The sequence below is a fragment of the Aquarana catesbeiana genome, linkage group LG06, assembly GCF_042186555.1.
Source record: "Aquarana catesbeiana isolate 2022-GZ linkage group LG06, ASM4218655v1, whole genome shotgun sequence".
Classification (NCBI taxonomy): Eukaryota; Metazoa; Chordata; class Amphibia; order Anura; family Ranidae; genus Aquarana; species Aquarana catesbeiana.
In genome coordinates this window covers 398,723,720-398,751,507 of record NC_133329.1, presented here as the reverse complement: position 1 = coordinate 398,751,507, position 27,788 = coordinate 398,723,720, and the positions used below count along the sequence as shown (strand labels likewise).

Here is a 27,788-nt window from a genome sequence, read left to right as displayed (position 1 = left end):
CTTTAATACTATAGATTACTGGACACTGGAGGTTTGCAGAAGTTGTTTATTAATTACAGCAATATCTTTTTTTTTTTTACTTTACAGACACAAAGACCAGAAAATGGAGCTTTCTGTTGGAAGATTACCAAAAACTGAGTGAGTTACTTTTCTTATATTTTAGTTTTTCAATTCAAAAGCACTGATTATTAAACATTTGTTATGGCACCTGCACCTGAAACCGTTGAAGAATCGGCTCGGGTGTGGAAATCGCTGGATCCCTGGACAGGTAAGTGTCCCAATATTAACCTCCCTGGCGGTAATCCCGAGTGTGGATCGGGGGTTAATTTTCAGTGCCAAAAGCGGCAACCCCTGAGCCACACTCGGGATTACACCGCAGTAACCCTGTACTGTTACTTACCTTGTCCTTACGGTCCTCCCAGTTTGTCCTCCGGCTGATGCATCCATCTTCTGGGTTCTTTTTCCTGCGAGCGACGTGACGCATGGGGGCGGAGCCAGCGGGAAATTAAAAAAAATTTAAAACATAACATACACACAATACATTGTAATCTGTTAGGATTACAATACTGTATCAAACCATTTCACCTCAGTTCTGTCCAGTGCCCTGCCTGCACCGTTACCATTCTTTCTGCCTGGAAACTTGAGAATGTCCATGGCATCCAAAAAGCGTCCCTTTTAGGTCAAAAATGGTTTTAGATCAGCTAGAAAACAGCGATGGCGAATTAGAATCACTTGCAGAATCGAGCGATAGTGATTCGTGGGGAAATTCGTCATCAGACGCTGAAAGCGACGACAGCGACGATTCTGCGACTGAGCTCGGTGATGTGCCAACTTGGTGCTGTATTGACTGTGGTAAGGATCAGGCAGCGCCCCCAAGATTCCCATTTACTGGAGCATGTGGTATGAAAGCTGACGTTGAATATGAAAATTCCTTTGGCATACTTACAGATATTTCTGACCGATGAGGTTATTGAAAAAATTGTTACTGAGACAAACCGTTACAAAGAGCAACAATTCGCTACTACGCATCGGAAGTTTCCAAGAAGCAGAAAGTGTGAACCAGTGACCAAAGATGACATTTGGAAATTTCTGGGCCTAATAATACTTTAGGGAGTGGTGGGGAAACCCCTGCAGAAGTGATATTGGCCAACTAATAAATTACTTGCCACTACTTGTTCATAAACGATCTGGAGGATGGGATAAACAGTTCAATCTCTGTATTTGCAGACGATACTAAGCTAAGCAGGGCAATAACTTCTCCGCAGGATGTGGAAACCTTGCAAGAAGATCTAAACAAATGAATGGGGTGGGCAACTACATGGCAAATGAGGTTTATTGTACAAAAATGTAAAATAATGCATTTGGGTGGCAAAAATATGAATGCAATCTATACACTGGGGGGAGAACCTCTGGGGGAATCTAGGATGGAAAAGGACCTGGGGGTCCTAGTAGATGATAGGCTCAGCAATGGCATGCAATGCCAAGCTGCTGCTAACAAAGCAAATAGAATATTGGTATTAAAAAGGGGATCAACTCCAGAGATAAAACGATAATTCTCCCGCTCTACAAGACTCTGGTCCGGCCGCACCTGGAGTATGCTGTACAGTTCTGGGCACCAGTCCTCAAGAAGGATGGGCTGGAAATGGAGCGAGTACAAAGAAGGGCAACAAAGCTAATAAAGGGTCTGGAGGATCTTAGTTATGAGGAAAGGTTGCAAGCACTGAACTTATTCTCTCTGGAGAAGAGACGCTTGAGAGGGGATATGATTTCAATTTACAAATACTGTACTGGTGACCCTGCAATAGGGATAAAACTTTTTTGCAGAAAGGGAATTTAACAAGACTGAACCTAAGCACCTGAACGACTGCAACATACAGGGATATATAATGTAATAGTGACACATAATCACACACATAGGTTGGACTTGATGGACTTGTGTCTTTTTCCGACCTCACCTACTATGTAACTATATTCTTTGGCATGGTCATGTCAGAGTACAGGTTTTCCCGGATCATGAAATATTTACACTTCGAAAACAACAAAGAATTTGATGAAACTACTCGTTCTGCACCAAAAGTAAAGAAAATTTGGGAAGTATCTTAAATGATTCTAAAGAATTTCCAATGGAGCTATGTGCCAGAAAGAGATATCAGCATAGATGAAAGTCTAATGGCCTACAAGGGAAGGTATAATACTTTGCATCAAAGAGAGCACGATTTGACGTAAAATCCTACATGCTATGAGAATCGTCACCTGGCTACATTTGGAATTCCGTCCTATACACTTGGAAAGGAACAAAATTCAATCCAAAATACAGCAACTATGGAATGGCAACATCTTCCGTTCTTTCACTCATCGAGCCATTGCTAAATCAGGGCTATTGCGTAACAACCGACAACTTTTATATGTCTCCTGAACTTTGAGTTTCTTCTGCAAAACAAAACAGATGCCTATGGAACCGTTAGGGCTAACTGGCGCGACATGCTGCCAATGTTTGGCAATAAGAAGCTGAAGACTGGAGAAATGGTTGCCTGGCAGAAAGGCAAAATGATGGCACTGCCGTGGCGTGACAAGAAAGATGTGTGCTTAATGAGTACAGTTCATAATTAGAGGTCGACCGATATATCGACCGATATTTAGCACTTTTTTAATTAATCGGCATCGGCCGATTGTGCTGATAAAAAAAGGCCGATTATAACTTCAGCGCGACTTGCAAATGACTTCTGTAATAGAAGTCAATGCGCTTCGGTGGAGCGACTTGTTTGTCCTCTCTGGGCAGCCTGCCAAGTCTGATAAAAGAACCAAGAAGAGATACAATGTTTCTACTTATCAATGGACTGAACTCCCTGTGTAGGAATTCTCAGTTTAACCATTTAAAGACTAAATCTTTTCTGACACTTGTTGCTTACAAGTAAAAATCCTGTATTTTCTGCTAGAAAATCACTTAGAACCCCCAAAAATGATATATATGTTTTTTTTTAGCAGAGACCCTAGGGAATAAAATAGCGGTTGTGCTCTGTACAAAACCAATAAAAGATTTTTGAAAGAAAAAAAAAAAAAATAGCGGTTGTTGCAATATTTTATGTCACACGGTATTTACGCAGCGGTCTTTCAAATGCTATTTTTTTGGAAAAAATACACTAATGAATTAAAAAAAAACTAAAACAGTAAAGTTAGCCCATTTTTTTTTTTCGTCCAAAAGTTTGATTACCTGTTTTTGTGTATTTAATATTTAAGATTTAGTTTTATTATTTTTTTTTTAAATCTAAATTATACATACAAGTGAACTGATTGGTTTGTTTTGTTTAATAAATGTTTAAATGTAAGAAATTTTCTGTATCACTTATTAATTAAGGTTGCTTTCACACTGGAGCGGGCAGGCGTTGACGATAAAACGCTGCTAGTTTTAGCGGCGCTTTACTATCATTTTATCGGCGCTATTCGGCTGCTAGCGGGGCGCTTATAACCCAGCTAGCGGCCGATGAAATGCGCCCGTGAAGCGCCGCTGCCGAATCGCTTTGCAGGCGCTTTGGCGGCGGTGCGCATTCATTTCAATGGGCAGGAGTGGTGGAGGATCGGTATACACACTGCTCCAAAGATGCTGCTTGCAGGACTTTTTTTTTTTTTTTTAACATCCTGCCAGCGCATCGCTTCAGTGTGAAAGCACTGTTTTGGAGGCACTTTACAGGCGCTATTTTTAGCCCAAAAGCGCCTGAAAAATGCTCCAGTGTTAAAAAAAGGTCTAACTGTTAGATATTATGAGATGAAGGGAAAAAAAAAAAAAAAATCGGCTTAACATATCGCCCCCAAAAAATCGGCATCATATATTGGCCATCGACCACCGCGATTTCTAAATATCGGCATCGGCCAGAGAAAAACCCATATCGGTCGACCTCTATTCATAATGCCTCCACTGTTATGGTATGGGAAAGAAATCATGAAGCCACCAAGTAGTGATAGACCACAATAACACCATGGGAGGTGTTGACAGAGCCGACCAAGGAATGACATTCTACCCAGCAATGAGGAAATGGCAAAAGAAGAACTATAAGAAGATCTTCAGGCATCTTCTTGAGCAATGCTTGTGGAACGCCTACATTCTGCTCAAAAGAGAGTGATAAGCCTGTGATTCATTCTGACTTCATTTGGAAAGTAGCCAAACGTATCTTTGTGAACATCCAAACACCATCAATAGCTGTGAATAGAGCTGGACGTCGTGCTGTTGGCGTTGTCAACCCGGAATGCTTGAATGGTCGTCACTTCATGGACTAAATCCCATCAACCGAGAAAAAGTCATCCCCTACAAGGATGTGCGTGGTTTGTTGCTCGAAGCGAGATGACAGTGGAAAGGAAATCAGAAAGGTAACCAGGTTCCATTGTCTTGATTGTGACGTCGGACTTTGTGCAGTCCCATGTTTAGAAATTTTTCATACCAGGGATGTTTACTAAAATAATATGCAGTGACTAGTAATATTGCACCCTTGTTTGGACAAATTTCAGTGTTTTTGGTTTGATTGTCTTTAGGCTATAGCGCGGGGCAGCAAGTGGTTAATACGATGACCGTTTTAATCTTTTTTAGACCAGTTTTATTTAAAGTGAACCAATATCATTAAACTGAGCATGAGGTGAATACCGAAGCGCCTTCAAGAAAAACTGTCTTAGAAAATAACCAGTTCATTAGGTAGATGAAATTATTTGTAAAATTCAATCTGTTAGGGTTCAATCACATTATCGCAGTACCGCCGGGCTATGATAGAGCTGGCCATGATCCAGGTGGTCTCCGGCCATCTCTATGGTCCTGGGAGGCCTGTCCCCATCCCCCTGATGAGGTATCGCCATGAACGTTATAGCAAGAGCAATAATTCTAGCTCCAGACCTCCTGTGTAACCCTAAACTGGTAACCTGTAAAAAATGTTTAAAGCGTTGCCGATGGAGATTTTTAATTACCGCAGTTTGCCGCCATTTTACAAGCGCGTGCAATTTTAATCACTTCCTCTGGGTTGATGTCATATGATGTCGGGGACTTCTAGTGGAGGTATCTGGATGATGAGTGCAGCTACAGGCATCATACGGATATCTTGAATTTCAGCCAGCGATTCCCTGCCACCTTAGCGGCTGTTTAGCCGTTTGATTGCTTTTACAGGTGGCGGGAGGGGACGTTTTCCTTCCCGCCGCCCTCCAGTGCTTCTCTGGTCTCTCCCATGCAATCGTGGAGCTGGGAATGAATCCAGTTTACCATAAAGCTGGCCGTTAACCAGATGGTTCCCAGCCGTCTCTATGACCCTCAGAGGCCGAAAACTGGCGCCGGCAGATGTAAACACATCGATGTAAACAGATCAATTTTTTTTTTTTGATCTCATGCTTTCCAGCATAGAGGAGAGATCTGGGGACTTCTAGACCCCAGATCTCTCCGTAAAGAGGACCTGTCATGCTCTATTCCTATTACATGGGATGCTTACGTTCCTTGTAATAGGAATAAAAGTAATCAAAAAATAGAAAATAAAAGGAAAGTGTAAAAATCAAAAAATAAAATAAACAACAAACCCCCCCCCCCCCCCCCCCATCCCCTCGTGCTCGCATGCAGAAGCGAATGCATATGTAAACGGCATTCAAACCACACATGTGAGGTATTGCTGCAATTGTTAGAGCGAGAGCAATAATTCTAGCACAGACCTCCTCTGTAACGCTAAACATGTAACCTGTAAATATTTTTAAAGCGTGAGCTATGGAGATTTTTAGGTACTGTAGTTTGCCGCCATTCCACGAGTGTGCGCAGTTTTAAAGCGTGACATGTTAGGTATCTATTCACTCAGCCTAACCTCATTTTTTTACATTATAAAAAAAAATTGGGATAAATGTGTTTTGTTTTTGTTTTTTTTTATTCATGAGTTTTTTTCCAAAAAAATTTAAATAATTGCTGCGCAAATACTGTGTGACATAAAAAATTGGAATGACCGTCATTTTATTCCCTAGGGTCTTTGCTGAAAAATATAGAATGTTTGGGGGTTCTAAGTAATTTTCTAACAAAAAATGATGATTTTTACATGTAGGAGAAGAATGCCAGCATTTGGCTTGGGTGGCAAGTGGTTAAAGCGTGACATGTTATCTATTTTCTTGGCGTAACATCATCTTTTATACTTTACCAAAAAATTGGGTTATATTTTGTATTTTTGTGCATTAAAATTCATGAAGCACTTCCCGCCCGCCGTATAGTAAAGTGACGGTGGGCGGGATGCGCTCTCGTTCTGGGACAATGTCATATGACAGCGCCCCAGAACCGCCACTTTCACGTGCCCGCACCGTGTCCCAGGACCCCGATCTCGGTAAAGAGTTGATGATGAGGCTCTTTGCCCATGTGATCAGCTGTGTCCAATCACAGCCAGTCACATGTAAATAAGAAAGTACCGTTTATCGATCAGCGGCATCTCCCCGCAGGGGAGACCTATACGGGTAATCGGGGCACTGATCATCTGTTCCCTGATTACAGTACAGCCCCAGCAGTGCCAATCAGTGACGCCAGTGTCCATTAGTGATGCCATTCAGCGCTGCCTTTCAGTGCCCATCAATTCCTGCCCATCAGTGATCAGTGCCACCTAATCAGTGCCCTTCAGTGCTGCTTCATCAGTGCAGCCTATCAGCTCCGTCTCATCAGCGCAATTCAGTGAAGGAGAAAAATTACTTATTTACAAAATTTACTGACAGAAAAACTTTTTTTTTTTTTTTTAGCACCAAAAGAAAGCTCTATTTGTGTGAAAAAATGATAAAAATTTCATTTGGGTACAGTGTTGCATGACCGCGCAATTGTCATTCAAAGTGTGACAGCGCTGAAAATCGGCCTGGGTAGGAAGGGGGTGAAAGTGCCCGGTAGGCAAGTGGTTAAAGTGTATTTTTTCCCTAAAAAAAATTGCATTTGAAAAATCACTGCATGAACAGCGTGTGACATAAAAAGATTGCAACACCAACTATTTTATTCTCTAGGGCCTCTGCTTAAAAATGTATATAATGTTTTTGGGGGTTCTAAGTAATGTAAGTAATAAATTGCGTTGAATCCCAGCGCAGTGACGGTGTCAGCTGGCGGTACGGGTGCTGTAGAGCCGGTCTATGTGTGTGCAGACACAGCCGGATTTTGCTGCGGGAAATGTACATATTTACTCTGCTAAATGGAGCTCATGAAAAAGAAGGTTTATCTCCGGAATGAGTCTATTTTGCAAATAATTGTTTATGAAGCTTAACGTTCCTCTCCACCCCCTGCTCGGCGCGGGCCCAGCGCTCCGTCAGACTCGGATGAAAAGGTTGTGTTAGGCGATGCTGTGATTCATGCCGGCCAGCACTGTTCTGAAATCGCGGCTGTAAAAAAAAAAGAAGAAGAAGAAGAAAAGAAGAGCACTCTGTAATAAGCCAGGAAATTGCAGCAATTATTTAGCACCTAATTTAATTTGAACCGTATTCACTGCAATGTCATAAATCCGCCTCGCTTTTATTTTCTCCACCGTTGCAAGTGCGCTTAACCCCACGTTCCCTGGCGGTCATAGTTATCTGATCTCCCTCCTCTGATGAAGATGTAATAGAGAGCTGTGGGGGAGGAGCAGATTGTTTGTCGGTGGAAGGATTAGTGGACGGGTCAGTTGCAGCAATTGTGTTTCTTTCTCGTTTATTGAGGGACACAGGATTCAGAGGCTGTTGGGTAATATTGCCGCCTGCTGGAGGATTTGGACACTGGCAAAGGAAAAACAGAACCCAGTGACCAGCCTGGTATGCCCCTCCTACTCCCAACATGTCTCAGGTTTTTGTCCTATAAGGATGAACACCTTTTCGCTACTGCTAACCATTTTTTTTTTTTTTACATTCAAGATGACTTTTTTTTTTTTCTTCAATCAAGATTCTCCTACACACTGCTTGAGCTGGTCTCTATGCGCCGCTATCTGGATTGGCGTATCCTCAACAATAGCTTTGGATGAAAGGGTGATCGGTACTGATCGCTAACTGTGTCCATTCATAACTGAAGGCTAGTAAACTGTTTACTAGGCTTCAGTTTGAGAGTTAACAGGAAGCCGCTCAGCACAGAGCACTTCCCATTCATTCACTGAGGCTGCAAAGGAAGCGAGCGGGAATCTCTGTTCTCAGTTCTTTTCTCTGTCTCAAATGTGAGACATTAGGGGTCCCTTTAGACTCCTGATATTTCACCAAACCCCCTCCCCCCAATGGGGCTCCTAAAAAAAAATTGTAAAAAATAAATAATAATAAAAAATATTGTAAAAAATAAAATAATACAAAATAAAAAAAACTACTGATACAAGGACATTCACTGCTCTACTGACACCGTCCACTGCCCTACTGACACCGTCCACTGCCCTACTGACACCGTCCACTGCTCTACTGACACCGTCTCCTGCCCTGCTGACACCCTTCTCTGCCTTACTGGCACCGTCCTCTGCCCTACTGGCACCGTCCTCTGCTCTACTGACACCATCCACTGCTCTACTGACACCGTCCACTGCTCTACTGACACCGTCCACTGCTCTACTGACACCGTCCACTGCTCTACTGACACCGTCCACTGCTCTACTGACACCGTCCACTGCTCTACTGACACCGTCCACTGCTCTACTGACACCGTCCACTGCCTCACTGACACCGTCCTCTGCTCTACTGACACCGTCCTCTGCTCTACTGACACCGTCCTCTGCTCTACTGACACCGTCCTCTGCTCTACTGACAGCGTCCTCTGCTCTACTGACAGCGTCCTCTGCTCTACTGACACCGTCCTCTGCCCTACTGACAGTGCCCTCTGCCCTACTGACACCGTCCACTGCCCTTCTGGCACCGTCCTCTGCCCTGCTGACACCGTCCTCTGCTCTACTGACACCGTCCACTGCCCTTCTGACACCGTCCACTGCCCTTCTGGCACCGTCCTCTGCCCTACTGACAGTGCCCTCTGCCCTACTGACACAGATCTCTGCCCTACTGGCACCGTCCTCTGCCCTACTGGCACCGTCCTCTGCCCTACTGGCACCGTCCTCTGCCCTACTGGCACCGTACTCTGCCCTACTGGCACCGTCCACTGCCCTACTGACACCGTCCTCTGCCCTACTGACACACTTTTCAGCCCTACTGGCACCGTCCTCTGCCCTACTGGCACTGTCCGCTGCCCTACTGGCACTGTCTGCTGCCCTACTGACACACTTTTCAGCCCTACTGGCACCGTCCTCTGCCCTACTGGCACCGTCCTCTGCCCTACTGGCACCGTCCACTGCCCTACTGACACCGTCCACTGCCCTACTGACACCGTCCTCTGCCCTACTGACACCGTCCTCTGCCCTACTGGCACCGTCCTCTGCCCTACTGGCACCGTCCGCTGCCCTACTGGCACTATCTGCTGCCCTACTGACACACTTTTCAGCCCTACTGGCACCGTCCACTGCCCTACTGACACCGTCCACTGCCCTACTGACACCGTCCACTGCTCTACTGACACCGTCTCCTGCCCTGCTGACACCCTTCTCTGCCTTACTGGCACCGTCCTCTGCCCTACTGGCACCGTCCTCTGCTCTACTGACACCATCCACTGCTCTACTGACACCATCCACTGCTCTACTGACACCGTCCACTGCTCTACTGACACCGTCCACTGCTCTACTGACACCGTCCACTGCCTCACTGACACCGTCCACTGCTCTACTGACACCGTCCTCTGCTCTACTGACAGCGTCCTCTGCTCTACTGACAGCGTCCTCTGCTCTACTGACAGCGTCCTCTGCTCTACTGACAGCGTCCTCTGCTCTGCTGACACCGTCCTCTGCTCTGCTGACACCGTCCTCTGCTCTACTGACACCGTCCACTGCCCTTCTGACACCGTCCACTGCCCTTCTGGCACCGTCCTCTGCCCTACTGACAGTGCCCTCTGCCCTACTGACACAGATCTCTGCCCTACTGGCACCGTCCTCTGCCCTACTGGCACCGTCCTCTGCCCTACTGACAACGTACTCTGCCCTACTGGCACCGTCCACTGCCCTACTGACACCATCCACTGCCCTACTGACACCGTCCTCTGCCCTACTGACACACTTTTCAGCCCTACTGGCACCGTCCTCTGCCCTACTGGCACTGTCCGCTGCCCTACTGGCACTGTCTGCTGCCCTACTGACACACTTTTCAGCCCTACTGGCACCGTCCTCTGCCCTACTGGCACCGTCCTCTGCCCTACTGGCACCGTCCACTGCCCTACTGGCACCGTCCACTGCCCTACTGGCACCGTCCACTGCCCTACTGGCACCGTCCACTGCCCTACTGACACCGTCCACTGCCCTACTGACACCGTCCACTGCCCTACTGACACCGTCCACTGCCCTACTGACACCGTCCACTGCCCTACTGACACCGTCCACTGCCCTACTGACATAGTCCTCTGCCTTACTGGCACCGTCCTCTGCCCTATTGACACCCTTCTCTGCCCTACTGGCACTGTCCGCTGCCCTACTGGCACCGTCTGCTGCCCTACTGACACACTTTTCAGCCCTACTGGCACCGTCCGCTGCCCTACTGAGAAAGTGTTCTGCCCTAATGAATGATACTAACCTCTGTCCTACTGACACGTCCATTACTCTACTGACTGACACCATCCACTGTCTTTCTGACACCAACCACTGCCCTACTGACATGTCCATTGCTCTACTGACACCGTCCTCTGCCTGTGTACCGAACGATCAGCGGGTGCCAGTGTAAATCGGGTCCGCGGGACCCACTGATCAGCTCCCACTGTGTAGAATTGCAACAGGAGCAAGCAGCAGTCAGCGCGCACTCGCACCCGATACCTGAAAGTGCAGGATCACGTATATACACATTATTCTGCGCAATGCGGCCACCCCGTAGCAGCAAAACTGCTATAGGCCAGTTGCAAGTGGTTAAAGTGGTCCTGTTCCCCTGTGGTCGTGTGCAAAGGCGAACGCATGCATCGGTCGCGCATGCATACATAAACAGCGATTGCACCACACGTGGAGTATCACCACAAATGTCAGATGGAGAACAATCCTTCTAGAACCAGACCTCCTGTGTAAATCTAAAGTGGTAACCTGTAAAGGCTTTTAAAGCATCGCCTATGGATAACTTAATGTACGGTATAGTTTGTGGCCATTCCTCATTCATGCCCAATTTTAAAGTGTGACATGTTTGGTATCTGTTTACTCGGCATAAAACCATCTTTTATATTTCACAAAAAAATGGGTGTTATATTGTGTTTCTTTGCGCTAAAATTCATGAAAGTGTATTTAAAAAAAAAAAAAATGGTGTTTGAAAAACTGCTGCACAAGTACCATGTGACCTAAAAAAATTGCATCACCCACCATTTTATTCTCTAGGGCCCCTGCTTAAAAGATATATATGTTTGGGGGGGTTCTAGGTAATTTCCTAGCAAAAAATGATGATTTTTACGTATATGTAAGAAGCGTTAGTATAGAGCTGGTCTTAAAGTAGTTAACAAGGAAAATGGATCTACAGATTGCATTGCTCCCCATGTATGGTTACATTTATCTTCCAAGCAAAGCAATAAACCATTTTAGACTTGTCTGTAAACTGCGGCTCTTTAATGTTTATCCCGGAATCGTTCTATGTGAAGAACGGCGGACCATTGCAGACGCAGCGTTTTACAGGAGGTCATTGTTAACCAGCTACATTGTCACTATCACTAAAGAGGCCTCAATTCTATAACCATTTTTTTATACTTAACTCTCAGAATTTCTCTTCATGTGCAGAGATAAAAGAACACATCAGATCCATTGTCCTTGTCTGTACGCTCTGTCGAGCGGCTGAGGGCGACTCGATGTTCTATCATTTTAAAAAAGAACACACATTAAACAAAAAACACTGAGTGAGACTCCTCGAAATAGCGAGCGAGCATTTTCGCCATTTAGCCTTGGCGTGCCGGGACAACACACCGGCTTCCTGGAAAACAAAATCGGCAGGAAAATCTCCGCGCACAAAAGCATTAGTGGAAATAATTGCACTTTCTTGGAACTGGATAGCAGGGAGGATCTTTTGCGGAATTTCCCTTTGTGGCGCGGGTAGGTAGTTATTTTCAGCAAGCGGGAAAGTGCAGGTAATTGGAACATGGACTTTATTATTAAGCTTAGCACTGCATTAACTCCTGTAAACATTACTCCAAGCCTCCCGTTGTTTGGTGCGCTTTGCTATTTCAAAGCAAAGACTTTCTGTACACCAGATTTTTTTACTTTTTTTTTTTTTTTTAATACAGAGCTTTATAATTATCCATCATTCATATGAAATTTAATCAAGGAATAAATTACAGGATGCAGCTACCTTTAATAAAACGCAGCAGAGCTGGGATTCCGTGTTTGTTGTGCACAAAACTGCAGAGACACGCAGAATCGGGAGAAGTCGTTTGCTTTTTTTTGCAAGTGACAAAAGCAATTAGCTATTCTTCTTTTTTTTTTATATTAACAGGACTCCGGTCTAATTAGAGAGCAAGATAATGACTAAAAGGGAAAATGTAGTGTTTTTTCATTGAGTACATGTGTTGGGTAACTACTTCGATACCGGCCGCTTCCACCCCCCTTCCTGCCCAGGCTAATTTTCAGCTTTCAGCGCTTTAACATTGTGAATGACAATTACGCGGTCATGTAACACTGTACACATATGACAATTTTTTTTTTTTTTTTTAAACAGATGGTGCTTTCTTATGGTGCTTTCTTTTGGTGCTATTTTTTTTTTCTTTCTGGAATAAAACACAAAGCCTCATACCAACCTTTTGGTGCTATTTATTCACCACTGGGGTTTTTATTTTTTGCTGAATAAACATTTTCTTAGTTTCTGTTACAAAGATTTGCAAATAATAATTTTTCTTCTACACTGATGTTACATAGTAGGTGAGGCTGAAAAAAGACACAAGCCCATCAAGTCCAACCTATGTGTGTGATTATATGTCAGTATTACATTGTATATCCCTGTATGTTGCGGTCGTTGACGTGCTTATCTAATAGTTTTTTGAAACTATCGATGCCCCCTGCTGAGACCACCGCCTGTGGAAGGGAATTCCACATCCTTGCTGCTCTTACAGTAAAGAACCCTCTACGTAGTTTAAAGTTAAACCTCTTTTTTTCTAATTTTAATGAGTGGCCACGAGTCATGTTAAACTCCCTTCCGCGAAAATAGTTTTATCCCTATTGTGGGGTCACCAGTACGATATTTATAAATTGTAATCATATCTCCTCTCAAGCGTCTCTTCTCCAGAGAGAATAAGTTCAGTGCTCGTAACCTTTCCTCATAATTAACATCCTCCCGACCCTTTATTAGCTTTGTTGCCCTTCTTTGTACTCGCTCCATTTCCAGTACATCCTTCCTGAGGACTGGTGCCCAGAACTGGAAGGCATACTCCAGGTACGGCCGGACCAGAGTCTTGTAGAGCGGGAGAATTATCGTTTTATCTCTGGAGTTGATCCCCCTTTTAATGCCAATATTCTGTTTGCTTTGTTAGCAGCAGCTTGGCATTGCATGCCATTGCTGAGCCTATCATCTACTAGGACCCCAGGTCCTTCTCCATCCTAGATTCCCCCAGAGGTTCTCCCCCCAGTGTATAGATTACATTCATTTTTTTGCCACCCAAATGCATGAATGAATGGAATAATGTGCGCTGAGGAGAACTGCACTGATGTGCGTTGATGAGGCTGCACTGGTGTGCGCTGATGAGGATACACTGATGTGTGCTGATGAGAACTGATGAGGATGCACTGGTGGACACTGATGAGGCTGCACTGATGGGCGCTGATGAAGCTGCACTGAGTTTCTGTTACAAAGATTTGCAAATAAGTAATTTTTGTTCTGCTCTGATGAGGCTGCACTGATGTGCGCTGATGAGGCTGCAATGATGGGCATCACTGGTGGGTACTGATAGGTGGCACTAATTGGCACTGATGAGCTGCACTGATGATCAGTGTAAATGCTGTACTCACTGTGCCCTGTCAGATTGACTCTCCTTTACTTACAGTACACGCCGTCTCTGTGTGAGGAAAGGAAAGCTGATAACCGGCAAAACTGACTACATGTATAACGCCTTGTGCCAGGAGTGGCACTTGGGTGACAGCGCTCACCCACTTACTTTTGAAAGGGAAGTAAATGACTAAGCGATCATGCGCAAAAGATGTTAATGCAAAATACAATGAACAACAAACAAGGAGGGCTTTGGAGCGGGTAGCCCTATAACTAGACAAAGGAAACTAACAAACCAGGTGTTGTCACTACTGTGCTGCTCACTGTTCACCTTTCTGGAGAGGAAGCTGTAACTGAGAAGCTGCAGTACAAGGATCTCCCTGCTTCTGTTTCATCTATTCTGTGGATCTGTGCTTTCTAAGCCTCTCATGCTGAGAGTCATCAGATCACCAGTCATTGGGGGGCTCCTCTGACATGAGGAAGCAATGCCCTGTTCCTTTCCAAGATGGTTTCCTCCACACAGGGGCACAGTGTAGAACAGGGAATGGCATGTAAGTAATGGGGCTGCAAGTAATATCCCTGTTTTCCTCTGTACAGAGCCCTGTGTTGATTGTCAACACCAGGCTCTGGGCTGTATTTGGACACCAGCAGGTCCCGACCAATAATTCAGTAAATATTGTCCGGGGCTTGTTGACAGACTCCTGTGCTGTGTACAATCACAGCGGGTATCAGTGGTAGTGGTGGGGGGGGGGGGGGGGTGCACATGCTCTAAACCTGGAAGAAGGCAGTGACGTACCAGTACGTCGATTTGCCTGTACAGCAGCACATTGCAGGTGGTCCGGAAGTGGTTAAAGACCTGTGAGTCGGTTTGGGGTGGCCTCCAAAAAATAAGAGGGAGGTGAGAGAGCCCTTATAGTATAGTAAGTGATCCAAATATATTGATTACCTCAAAAAAAGTTTATCAATAGGATGAAAAAGAAGATGACTTGTGTCTCCTGAGACCCAAATGTCCCAAAGCACCACTCAGAGCTCTATCCACCTCTAGAACTAAGCCCATAAGCGGGTGAAAATCATTACTGGGCATGACTTGGGAGGAGGCAGAGCTGAAGCATTTCTGACCATGCAGCTTCCATCTTTTACTTTTTAGAGTTACATCTGCTGAGGTTGCAGTAACCCTGTAGGGTAGAAACAAACCGTAGGTGCAGGTGGAGAACACCTCATTCCCATGCAGGATTATAAAGGTTGCTCTTGATTCCATGGGTGTCCCAATCCTTGATCCTCTGTGGGGTGCTAAGTTAGGTGAGTTAGAAGAGGTTAGTAAAAGCCCGTTGGTGGTCCGACCAGCAGAGGTGTCCATTGACGTGTGTTTAAAGCGGAGTTCCACCCAAAAGTGGAAATTCTGCTTTAAGCACTCCTCGCCCCCTTACATGCCACATTTGGCATGTCATTTTTTTTGGGGGGGGGGAGTGGGTGCCTACTTTAGAGAAGGACTTCCTGTCCCACTTCCTCCTTCTGCCTATGGGCCGCCTAGGCGGCGACTCCTCTCCCCCTAGGTGGCCCCTCCCTCTCGGCAATCTTCTGGGACATGTGACAGGTCCTAGAAGATTGCCTGTCCACTAGGAGAGCGCAGCACGACTCGCGTATGCAAGCTGTCACGGCCGGGTGCCCACAGTTTCAATGGAGGCGCCGAGGAGAGGAGGGGGAGAGAAGCGGGGCTCCGTGCAGCCACATTGCTGGACCGCGGAACAGGTAAGTGTCTGTTTGTTTGTTAAAAGTCAGCAGCTAAACTTTTTGTAGCTGCTGACTTTTAATAAACAAAAAAAGCTTGGAACTCCGCTTTAAGGATGGATCGGAGTCAACTGGTTTACCAAACATCAAATTACTAAGTAGTTTGATGTATGGTAAACCTGATGACTCCAATCCATCCTTGGATGCACAACAACATGCACAAGCTATCTCCTTCCTAACAAATAAGCATGTACGATGTATGAAATAAGTATACTACTATCTACTCACTTGGGCCTTCCTTGGATGGAATCTTCTTATTGCTCTTTCCTTCTCACAGTCCTGCAAACAACAGTTTTTTTTTTTTTTTGTTTCTTAACACATGGTTGTTCAAGTCCTTTCCCCTCCCCTTGCTTCCAGCCTACATCATTTCCTGTAGCATCATTTCCTGTGCTGAGCTTCACGAACCAGCCCAACAAGTTAATTTGCATATTATTAGGGGAGGCCTAGCTTCCCAAAAGATAACACGTAACTAAAATGTAACAATTCACATATACACTCACCGGCCACTTTATTAGGTACACCTTGCTAGTACTGGACACACACAGCCTGGCTCAGTCCTGCCCCTGCTCACAGAATTTGATTGACAGTGGCTCCCACTGCTGACTCTTTTTCCTGTGAATACAGAGAGAGAGCCGCTGCAGATGGGCACATCTCTGGATCGAGTGAGGACTCAAGAAAGTTTAGGGTGAGGGGCAATACATCTACTGGGACATTTATTACCTTAATACAGGGGATGCATTAAGGTAAAAAAAATGTCCTGGCTTTAGTACAACATTAAATGTTTCAGTCACGTCCTCTCTTTCTCTTTGCTCCTTGAGGCTACCTGAGATGCTTTATCCCTTATACGTTTCCCAATTGTGCTTCCCGTCTCTGGGATTGTCCTGTCATATAAATAATCTCTTTTTGTAAGCGAGGTCTCCATATGGTAATGAACCTTCTGGCTTGTTTTGCAGTGGAAGCCATTCTCCGCATCCAACAGGTGGAAGTGGAGCCTCTCCCCAGGTGGGTGGCGCAGGCCTTCGCGGCTCAGTTCGAGAAGACATCTTTAAGTCGTGCCGAGATCCCGGATGTGGACCTGTCTTCCGTGGACTCAAAACTTGTCAGCAGCTTGATGCCGTTCCAGAGAGAAGGTGTCAGGTAGGTACCAGTTGATGCAGGGCTTTATTACTAAACACGCGGTGTTTAATGTACATTGTCCCTTCTATTTCTGGATGGGGATGATGGCACTGTAATTATTTTTATAAAAGAAACACCTTTTTCCTAATCGATATACAGCTGTCACATGACCAAGATCTCTCCCAGCCTGCCTGCAGGGAAACGTAAGTAGGAGGAGCTTCTAGTCCTCTGCTGCTGGTCACATGTTAAAAAAAAAAAAAAAAAAAAAAAACAGCCTTTGGGATACAGAGTAAAAATAATTCATATCAATAAACTATTTTAAATCATCATACAAATATGTATTTGAAATTGAATCTTTATTAAAGCGGTGTTCCAGCTAAAATTTTTTTTTTTTAAAGTCAGCAGCTACAAACACTGTAGCTGCTGACTTTTAATAAGCACACTTACCTGTCCAGGGTGCCCGCGATGTCGGCCGCCCGAGGCTAATCCGTCCATTGGATCGGGTCCCGGCGCCACCATTCGAACTAAGGGAAACGGGCAGTGGAGCCTTGTGGCTTCACTGCCCGTTTCCTACTGTGCATGCGCGACTTGCGCGGCGCTTTGTTAATGGCCGGCTGTGTTGTGGGACACACACAGGTGCCAGAAGACAGCGCGCTCCATTCCCCAGAAGACAACGCAAGGAGGGGAAGAATGAAGACTACCACAGAATAGGAAGTGGCAGATTAGGACGTTCTGCCTAGCAACAGGCATTTCTGGTAAGTAAAAATTTTTTATTTATTTTTTTACATTTTTAGGAGCCTTTTTATGTATTTTTTTAGGGTGGACCTCCGCTTTAATTTTTAAGAATAACATTGTGTGGGTGGCTTGTCACCCCCCCACCCCCCCGCCTGTGTCTTAGAATAACATTGAGGTGAAGCCTCCATCAATCTACATGTAATATCCCACCTCCCCATTATGTTTAGCTATTTAGTGGGCATGGAGGAGGGAGGGAGTGGGCTCTCATTTAGCACTGTGTATGTGCCCACATGTGTGATTCTATAGTCTCATGGGCTGCTCAGATGTGATAGGAAATTCTCAGCATAGAAATTCCCTGAAAACTGAGCATGTGCAGAGCTGACAACACTGCTCTGCAAAATCCCCAAATGTAGTGGGGACATGGGCAGAAAGATAGAGAGCAGCAGGATCAACCAGGATTTTTGCAGAAAAGAAATCTCATAGTGACTGAGTGAGTATGAACAGCATGTAATGCACCATTTATTGAATGTAAGGAATGTAAACACCCCTTGTAACAGAAATAAGGATGACAGGTCCTCTCTATGGAGAGATCTGGGGTCAAAAAGACCCCAAATCTTATCTTTACCTTTAAAAGCAGAAGATGAAAAACTTTTTTTGATCTTCACTTAAAAAAAAAAAAAAAAAGATTTCTTCCCGACGGATTGTTTCTTGGGCAAACTGGTGGAAACGTTAAACCTGGACCGGTGTCACGACTAATACTCACCGAGGCCAAGATGCCGAGAGCGGCTTGCCCTTACGACCACGCGCACCCGAGCCCCTGGAGGTGATACAGGGAGTCGGGGGCACGCGGAGGCACGGGCTTCCGGTAGCTGCAGGATATCAGGAAGGCCGGCTAGAAGTCCTAGTTGGTTATTGGAGAACACCGGCGGGTGCCGTGCAGGACCGGGGAACTGAGAAACAGAAAGTCCGTAAAGCAGGCAGAGGTCAGAACCGGGGTATCAGGCAGATCAGAGTCCGGTAAGCAAGCAGAGGTCAGAACCGGGGTATCAGGCAGATCAGAGTCCAGTAAGCAAGCAGAGGTCAGAACCGGGGTATCAGGCAGATCAGAGTCCGTTAAGCAGGCAGAGGTCAGGGGTATCAGGCAGGCAGAGTAATCCGTTAAACAGGCAGAGGTCAGGGGTATCAGGCAGGCAGAGCAATCCGTTAAACAGGCAGAGGTTCAGCACAAGTAGACAGGAACAAGGAACTAGCAATGGTTCAGGGGAACAGGAACAGCTGACGACAAACCAGCAACCCGACTGGGTGCTGGAGCCGTCTGAAGTAGCCTCCCCGGCGAGCGCGTCGGCGTGACGCGCTACCGGGCACCCGCACGGGCGACGGCGCGCACACGGGGACCGCCGTGCACCCGCGCGCGCCGCACCATCGGGCCGCGAACGGGTGTACGTCTCAGCGCTAGCCCACTGCGCATGCGCCCCGAAGCCCTGCGGACGGAGGCGACCTGCGTCTCCTGACAACCGGTTTCATGAGAAAGACGGCCGCCTGCAGACAAAAACGGTACCGAGTTATGGCTGATAGATTCAGCCATAATCCTGGTAAACCACTTGCAATCCGCAACATATATATGTGTAATGCAGTCGGTGAGTGGTTAATAATTATTTAAAAAATATAATAAAAATAATATAATTTATATAATAATAAAATACTCACAGCAGTTTTTTATGATACAAAGTGTTTAGTAAACTGCATGTTATAAAGTTAGTGTAGATGTGCTGTAAATCTGAATCTGCTGTAAATCTGAACCCCGGACAGATTTAGGAGATGCAAATGAATGCAGCTCTGTATTTATACATCAATAAAAGTATTTTTCACAAATGCTAGCAGTATATTATACAGAATTTATACAGCACAAACAGTCTGCACAGTACTTTACAATATAGAAGGAGCTGGTGTAGAAAGGAGGGGTTCGGGTTCCTGGCGAACTGGGCCGAATTCTCAGTCGGTTACCGTCTCTTTAGCAGGGACGGACTGCATCTAAATTGGAATGGTGCAGCTCGGATGGGAAAGAAGATGGCCGAAAAGTTAGAGGGGCTTTTAAACTAGGCGATGGGGGGACGGTCCAGATGTAGAGATAGCCAGCATGGAACAAATTTCAGAGGGTAGTATTGGGGGCATTAGTGGTAGGTTGACTAAAGTACCTAAACTCGAGGTATGTAAATCAACAAATACAAATTGCAGCCTCAGAACAACCAGCAAGGAGATAGTATGCGACCGTGCAAAACTACGAGGCTTGATCACTAATCACAGGAGTCTGGCGGACAAGATGGGAGAACTAGAGCTGCTGTTGTATGAGGAGGATTTAGATTTTGTTGGAATTTCAGAGACTTGGATCAACTAGCACTCATGATTGGCTGGCAACCATTCAAGGGTATTCCCTATATCGCAGAGATAGGGAGGGTAAAAAAGGGGGAGGGGTATGCCTGTATATCAAGAATGATGTACAAGTGAATGTGAGGGACAACATCACTAATGTAGCAAGGGAGGAGGTGGAATTTTTATGGGTAGAGGAAACCAAGGGGAAAGTAATAATTTGAGTATGCTATAGGACCCCTAACCAGAGGGAGGAGGGGGAGGCGGACCTCCTATCACAGTTTGGAATGGCGGCAAGGATGGGAAGTGTCATTATAATGGGGGATTTTAATTATCCAGACATAGACTGGGCGGAAGGAACCGCGCATTCATCTAAAGCTCGCCATTTCCTAAATGTCTTGCAGGGCAATTTCATGGGTCAGATGGTAAATGCACCAACAAGAAACAAAGCGTTAGTAGACCTACTGATTGCCAACAATACAGACCTGATCGCGGATGTGGAAATATGGGGCAATTTAGGAAACGGCGACCACAGGTCAGTTCGTTTCAGCATAAATCACACAAATAGGAAACACAAGGGTAATACAAAGACATTGAATTTCAAAAGAGCCAACTTCCCTAAACTGTGTTTCTTGCTAGAAGATATTAAATTGAATAAAATCCTAGGAAAAAAAACGCGGAGGAAAAATGGGGTGCTTTAAGAGCATATTAAATAAAAGTATTGGCCAGTGCATCCCAATAGGAAATACAGTTAAAAGAGCTAACAAAAGTCCTGGGTGGCTTAACTCAAACGTAAAAATGCATTTAAAAGCAAAGGAGAAGGCCTTCAAAAAGTGCAAGGCTTGAGGGGTCATCATCAGCATTCCAACTTTACAAAGAATGCAATAAGAAATGTAAGAGTGCAATCAGGGCAGCTAAGATAGAACACGAAAGGCACATAGTGGATGAGAGTAAAAAAAAGAGAAAAGTAAAAAAAACAAGAAATTCTTTAAGTATATAAATAGTAAGAAAGGGAGGTCAGAACATATTGGCCCCATAAAGGACGATGAAGGGAATGCGGTTACAAAAGACGGAGAGATGGCGAAGGTTTTGAATTCATTCTTCTCCTCAGTCTTCACGAGGGAATCAGGGGTATTCAGTAACCAAGACTGCAATGTTTATTCTCATAACCCGTCACAGGAAGCGCCCTCATAGCTAACAGAGGATAGAAATAGACTTGAAAAACGTAATGTTAATAAGTCACCGGGACCAGATGACTTATACCTGAGGGTCCTTAAAGTGATTGTAAACCCTCTTTTTTCTTTTTTTTAAAATAACAAACATGTCATACTTACCTTCACTGTGCAGCTCGTTTTTCACAGAGTGGCCCCGATCCTTGACTTCTGGGGTCCCCCGGTGGCTCTCGCGGCTTCTCCCCGCATCAGATAACCCCCTAGGAGCAGCGCTCTAACAGGGGGGTTGACTTGCAGGCGCGCTCCCGCGTCCAGCATTTGCATCCATAGACACAAATGCCTTGTCATTGGGTTTGATTGACAGCAGCGGGAGCCAATGGCTGCGCTGCTGTCAATCTATCCAATCAAGAGCTGGGACCCCGTGGAGAGAGGGAGAGCGTGTCTCTGCTGATGAAAATTCGGGGCTTAGGTAAGTAAAATGAGGGGGGGGGGGGGCAGTCACTGCCAGGTGTTTTTTCACCTTAATGCATTTTAAGGTGAAAAAAAACACGAGGGTTTACAACCCCTTTAAGGAACTCAGTCAAGTGATTGCCAGACCATTGTTCCTAATTTTTATGAACAGTCTACTGACTGGAATGGTACCAGCCGATTGGAAAAAAGCCAATGTAGCACCAATATTTAAAAAAGGGCCAAGATATATCCCTGAGACCTACAGACTACTTAGCCTAACATCAGTAGTATGCAAGCTCTTGGAGGGGATGATAAGGGACTATATACAAGATTTTAGTAATAAAAACTGTATTATTAGCAGTAATCAGCATGGATTCAAGAAGAATCGTTCTTGCCAGACCAATCTATTAACCTTCTATGAGGAAGTGAGCTGCCGTCTAGATAAAGGAAGGCCCGTAGACAGGGTGTATCTGGATTTTGCAAAGGCATTCGATACAGTTCCCCATAAACGTTTACTGTACAAACTAAGGTCTGTCAGCATGGACCATAGGGTGAGTACATGGATTAAAAACTGGCTACAGGGATGAGTCCAGAGGGTGGTGATAACTGGGGAGTACTCGGAATAGTCTGGTGTGGAAAGTGGGATCCCCCAGGGTTCTGTCCTGGGACCAATCCTATTTAATTTATTCATAAACGATCTGGAGAATGGGATAAACAGCTCAATCTCAGTATTTGCAGATGATACTAAGCTAAGCAGGGCAATAACTTCTACGCAGGATGTGGAAACTTTGCAAGAAACCAGCACAGTTACAATACAATAAGAGGGTTGGAGGGCCCTGTTTATGGGAGCTTACAATCTAAAAGGGAGGGGCAAATGATTAAAAAAATGATAAAAAGAAATCACTCATGTAAGGCATTCGTTTAAGTGGACTGCCCTACACGCGAGAAAGGCGGAAAGGAAATCCTGGAGGCTGGATTCGCATTTTGCATCTTGTAAATGAGCACTAAATTGTAATGCATCTCTGCGCCATAGGCATAAGGCACCCGATCTGATTTTAATGGGCTGCCCTACGTGCAAAAAAGTGGCAAAGTAGTTTATGTACATTTTTGAACATTGAGCTTTGTGTATTTTGCCTGCATTTGATACAACACAACTGCAAACCTACCAAGACATGGCCGCCCACCTAAACTGACAGGCCGGGCAAGGAGAGCATTCATCAGAGAAGCAGCCAAGAGGTCCATGGTAACTCTGGAGGAGCTGCAGAGATCCACAGCTCAGGTGGGAGAATCTGTCCACAGGACAACTATTAGTCATGTACTCCACAAATCTGCCCTTTATGGAAGAGTGACAAGAAGAAAGTCATTGTTGAAAGAAAGTCATAAGAAGTCCCGTTTGCACTTTTCCAGAAGCCATGTGGGAGACACAGCAAACATGTGGAAGAAGGTGCTCTGGTCAGATGAGACCAAAATTGACCTTTTTTGCCTAAAAGCAAAACGCTATGTGTGGTGGAAAACTAACACTGCACATCACCCTGAACACACCATCCCCACTGTGAAACATGGTGGTGGCAGCATCATGGTGTGGAGATGCTTTTCTCCAGCAGGGACAGGGAAGCTGGTCAGAGTTGATGGGAAGATGGAAGGAGTCAAATACAGGGCAATCTTAGAAGAAAACCTGTTAGAGTCTGCAAAAGACTTAAGACTGGGGCGGAGGTTCACCTTCCAGCAGGACAACGACCCTAAACATACAGCCAGAGCTACAATGGAATGGTTTTAGATCAAAGCATATTCATGTGTTAGAATGGCCCAGTCAAAGTCCAGACCTAAATCCAATTGAGAATCTGTGGCAAGACTTGAAAATTGCTGTTCACAGACGCTCTCCATCCAATCTAACAGAACTTGAGCTATTTCTTTTCTCGGACATCACGGGACACAGAGCCACAGTAATTACTGATGGGTTATAGGGTATCACTAGGTATTGGACACTGGTCACACCCTAATCAGGATGTTCAACCCCCTATATAACCCCTCCCCTTCCAGGGATACCTCAGTTTTTACACCAGTGTCTTAGGTGTTGGACGTGTAAAGATGTCCTGTGCTGAAGCTCCAAAAGGAATATTCTAAGATCCTATACTGGGGCAAGCCAGGCGACCGGATCCATTCAAAGTGTCTTTTCATGGCCGAATTGGATGGTACCCGGGCCTCGTGTCCGAAGAAACGAGGTTTTACCTGTAACGCTTCTCTTTTTAGAGAGCTGGACCCGCGGATCAGAAAATGGCTTTAAACTTCCTAATTTCTGGCGAGGTGCTTTACAGGCCCAGAACTGAAGGATCCCCCTACTGATGGGGGCCCCAGTCTCTGACGGTTTTTCCACAAACGGAGCCCACCGTGAGAGGCGAAGGCTGGGTCTGTGTAAACTGAACCCTGCGGCCTGGATAAGGTAAGAGGAGATTCCACAGAATTTTAATTCTAGTGGCTTTTCTCCTTTAAGGTGAATGCATGCTGTGCCTATTGTGACCACCGGGGGCTGCCAAGAGCACAAACCTTTTCATGTTTGATCTGTCTCAGCGTCCGCTGCATTAGCTCTTCCTCCAGCTCCAAAGGTAGATGGTGGGGGGTTTTCTCTGCTGGGATGGTCCCCCCAGGCTAGGGAAAGGCTCAGGTATGCTGTAAGGCGGGTGAGACCGCACTGTCACAGCCGCTGCCGCCGCCGCCACCGAAGCCGCATTGCGATGCAGGGCCCATCACTGCCGGCCTCCTCCTTATTCCCCCAACCCCAGCCTCCCTTCAGACTTGTCAGAAAGGGTCGGCTCGCGCGGGAAGCGCTCGTTTTTCAAAAACGAGGGGGGGGAAGGGGGGGCGGGGCGTCAGCACAGCGTCAGCGTGCCCAGACGCCCACAGTGCCAGAAAGCATGGCCATTTAAAGCACACTGTACAGGTGCTCTGAGCTTTGGAGAGACACAGAGCTGACAGTCGCATGTAAGGTGGGACACAGGCATTCCCCTAGGCTGCATTTACTAAAGAACACCGGACTGGGCATTTGGTAGCAAGGCTTTTAGCCAGACTACATCGCTCAGCAGTCAGTGTTCGCTTTTGATACCTCACACCTTGTTGCTTTGCACTATGGGTAGAAGAGGTTCAAGCACCCCAAGAACCAGAGGCACTAGGGGGTCTCGTTCAGGTTCTGAGGACCCCCTGTCTGCTACACCATCCCCTCCTGAGGGACCAGGGGCAGCTGGACAGGGAGAGCCATTGGGGTTAGGGGCTACATCTGCTGCCGGCACTTCAGCCCCTGTGTACATTACACAAGAAGTTTTTTCCTCAACCATTTCTGGATTAGAGAAAAAGCTAATGGCCGCGATTACATCTTCACGCAGTGAAAGAAAACGCACAAGGCCTTCCTCTGCTTCCCAAGACCCTCAGTCAGAGGAGCTCTGGGATAAAGGAGATGAATCCCTTTCAGAGGATCGGGATGGGACAGATGATTCCTCTTCGGAGGATTCAGGTGGAGAGCGACCCTCTGCGACTTCCCAAGAGGAGAAAGTCTTAGTGCAGATCCTCACTGGTTTGGTCCGCTCCACATTTAAGTTGTCCCTACCTGAAACTACTACAGAAACCTCTTCTGCTTTGGGGTCACTGAAACCTTTCCAAGCAGCACATGCTTTTCCTGTTCATAATTTACTTGAAAAGCTGCTTTATTCTGAGTGGGATCACCCAGATAAGCGATTTCTTCCGCCGAAAAAGTTTTCTACACTTTATCCTATGGAAGAAAAGTTTATTAAGAGGTGGGGAATACCGGCCATTGATGCGGCCATTTCCTCTGTAAATAGTAATCTGACTTGTCCTGTAGACAACGCTCAGATGCTCAAAGATCCTGTGGATAAAAAGATGGACTTCTTATTGAAAGATGTGTTCTCTTTAGCAGGATCAGTGGGCCAAGCTGCAGTAGCAGCGATTGGAGTCTGTCAATACTTAAGAGACCATGTTAAACAGGTCATCAAAGTATTACCTGAACAGCAGGCCCAGGGGTTTGCTAACCTTCCTGCGGCTTTATGTTATGCTGTTGATGCCATTAGAGATTCTATCGTGCAAACCTCTCGCCTCTTGCTTGGGTTGGTGCATATACGTAGAATCTTATGGTTGAAAAACTGGTCAGCCGAAGCACCATGTAAGAAGCTACTGGCTGGGTTTCCCTTCCGTGGTGAAAGGTTGTTTGGAGAGGACTTGGATAATTATATCAAGATGATCTCCTGTGGGAAAAGCACTCTCTTACCTGATAAGAAGAAGAGTAAGCGTCCCTCTTTTAAACGGACTCTTTCCCCAGCGCCAGGGGCATCCGCCTCCAGGCAGCCACGAGGGTCTCCTCCGTATGGGGCAAGAAACAAGAGTCAACCCCAGGGACACAAGAAATCCTGGGGGAAAAGGTCTTCTAAGCAAGACACTAAGACCTCTTCATGAAGGGGCGCCCCGCTTGCTCGAGTGGGGGGAAAGACTGCTGCAGCTCTCAGGGCCCTGGCAGAAGGACTTCCAGGACAGATGGGTGATCTCCACGGTAACCTTAGGGTACAGACTGGAGTTCCAAGAATGTCCCTCTCCTCGTTTCCTCAGATCAGGTGTTCCCAGAAAGCCAGAAGAGAAGCAGTCGCTCCTTCTAGCGATAAAGCGACTTTTGTCGCAAGAGGTCATTGTGGGGATTCCCACAAAGGATCAAGGATTGAGACTTTGTTCCAATCTTTCTATGGTCCGAAAACCAAATGGGGACGACAGACCCATTTTGGATTTGAGAGATCTGAAACGATTCCCAAGGATGCAGTCCTTTCGTTTGGAATCAATTCAGACAGTAATCTCCGTCCTGCAGGGAGGAGAATTTCTGATATCAATAGGCATCAGAGATGCAGGCCTATATGTGCCCAGTTTTCCTGCTTAACTGAAGTGTCTGCAGGCAAAGATCACTGCTCTAAGGGAGCTGATTCTGACAGTCAGGGCCAAGAAGGGTCTTTCTGTCCGCCTTTGTATAAGGCTGCAGGGGAAGATGGTGGCTTCATTCGAAGCAGTTCCCTATGCGCAGTTCCAAGCAGAACTGTTGTAACACAGTATTCTGTTGACCTGGAACAGGAAGGTGCAGGCATTAAACTTTCCAATGCACCTATCGCATGCGATGCGTCAGAGCCTCAGTTGATGGCTCATACCCGAAAACCTACAGAAGGGGAAATCCTTCCTACCGGTTGCCTGGGATCCTCTTGCAGGCAGGACGGATGCGTTGGTGATTCCGTGGCATCGGCTCTCACCGATTTATGCATTCCCTCCCATTCTGCTACTGCCACGGCTCCTTCGCAGACTCAGGCAAGAAGGGAAGTCGGCACTTCTGGTGGCCCCCGTTTGGTCCAGAAGAACCTGATAAGCAGAAATAGCAGGGATGATGGTGGGTTCCCGGTGGACCCTACCGATACACCCAGACCTGTTAGCTCAAGGTCCGGTGTTCCAGCCTGCCTCACAAATGCTAGATTTGACGGATGGGCTATTGAATCCCACGTTCTGAAAAATCGTGGGCTTTCAGGTCCTGTCATATCTACCTTGATCAAGGCAAGGAAGCCAGCTTCCAGAATGATTTATCATAGTGTCTGGAAAGCTTATGTATCCTGGTGTGAATCCAGGGGTTGGCATCCCAGGAAATATGTCTAAGGTAGAAATCTGGATTTTCTACAATTAGGATTAGAGATGAAGCTGGCCTTGAGTACCATCAAGGGCCAGGTGTCGGCCTTATCAGTGTTGTTTCAACGGCCGCTTGCTTCGCATTCTCTGATCCGAAACTTTATACAGGGGGTGATGCGTCTTAATCCTCCGGTTAGGGCGCCCCTAAACCCCTGGGACTTGAACTTGGTTCTATCGGTGTTACAAAAACAACCTTTTGAACCAATACGTCAGATTCCTTTGGTCTTACTGACGAGGAAACTAATTTTCCTGGTAGCTATCTCTTCTGCTAGAAGAGTATCAGAAATAGCAGCTCTTCCCTGTAAAGAGCCTTACTTGATTATACACAAGGATAGAGTGGTACTGCGCCCTCATCCTAGTTTTTTTACCGAAGGTGGTTTCAGATTTTCATCTAAACCAAGACATTGTGCTACCTTCCTTTTTCCAGAACCTTGTTCTTCGGAAGAAAGGTCATTACATTCTTTGGATGTAGTAAGAGCAGTCAAGACCTATCTGGAGGCAACTGCTCAG

General features: G+C 46.0%; 1 protein-coding gene across 2 annotated transcripts in view; it reads left to right on the top strand.

Annotated features, from left to right (window-relative positions):
• SMARCAL1 (SNF2 related chromatin remodeling annealing helicase 1) overlaps positions 1–27,788 on the top strand; it is a 106,975-nt gene that overhangs the window by 31,965 nt on the left and 47,222 nt on the right. For both annotated transcript variants that reach the window (XM_073634406.1, XM_073634405.1), the window contains exons 5-6: positions 88–138; positions 16,680–16,863. In XM_073634406.1, the coding sequence (XP_073490507.1) occupies positions 88–138; positions 16,680–16,863 (235 nt within the window). The remainder of the gene's footprint in view (positions 1–87; positions 139–16,679; positions 16,864–27,788) is intronic.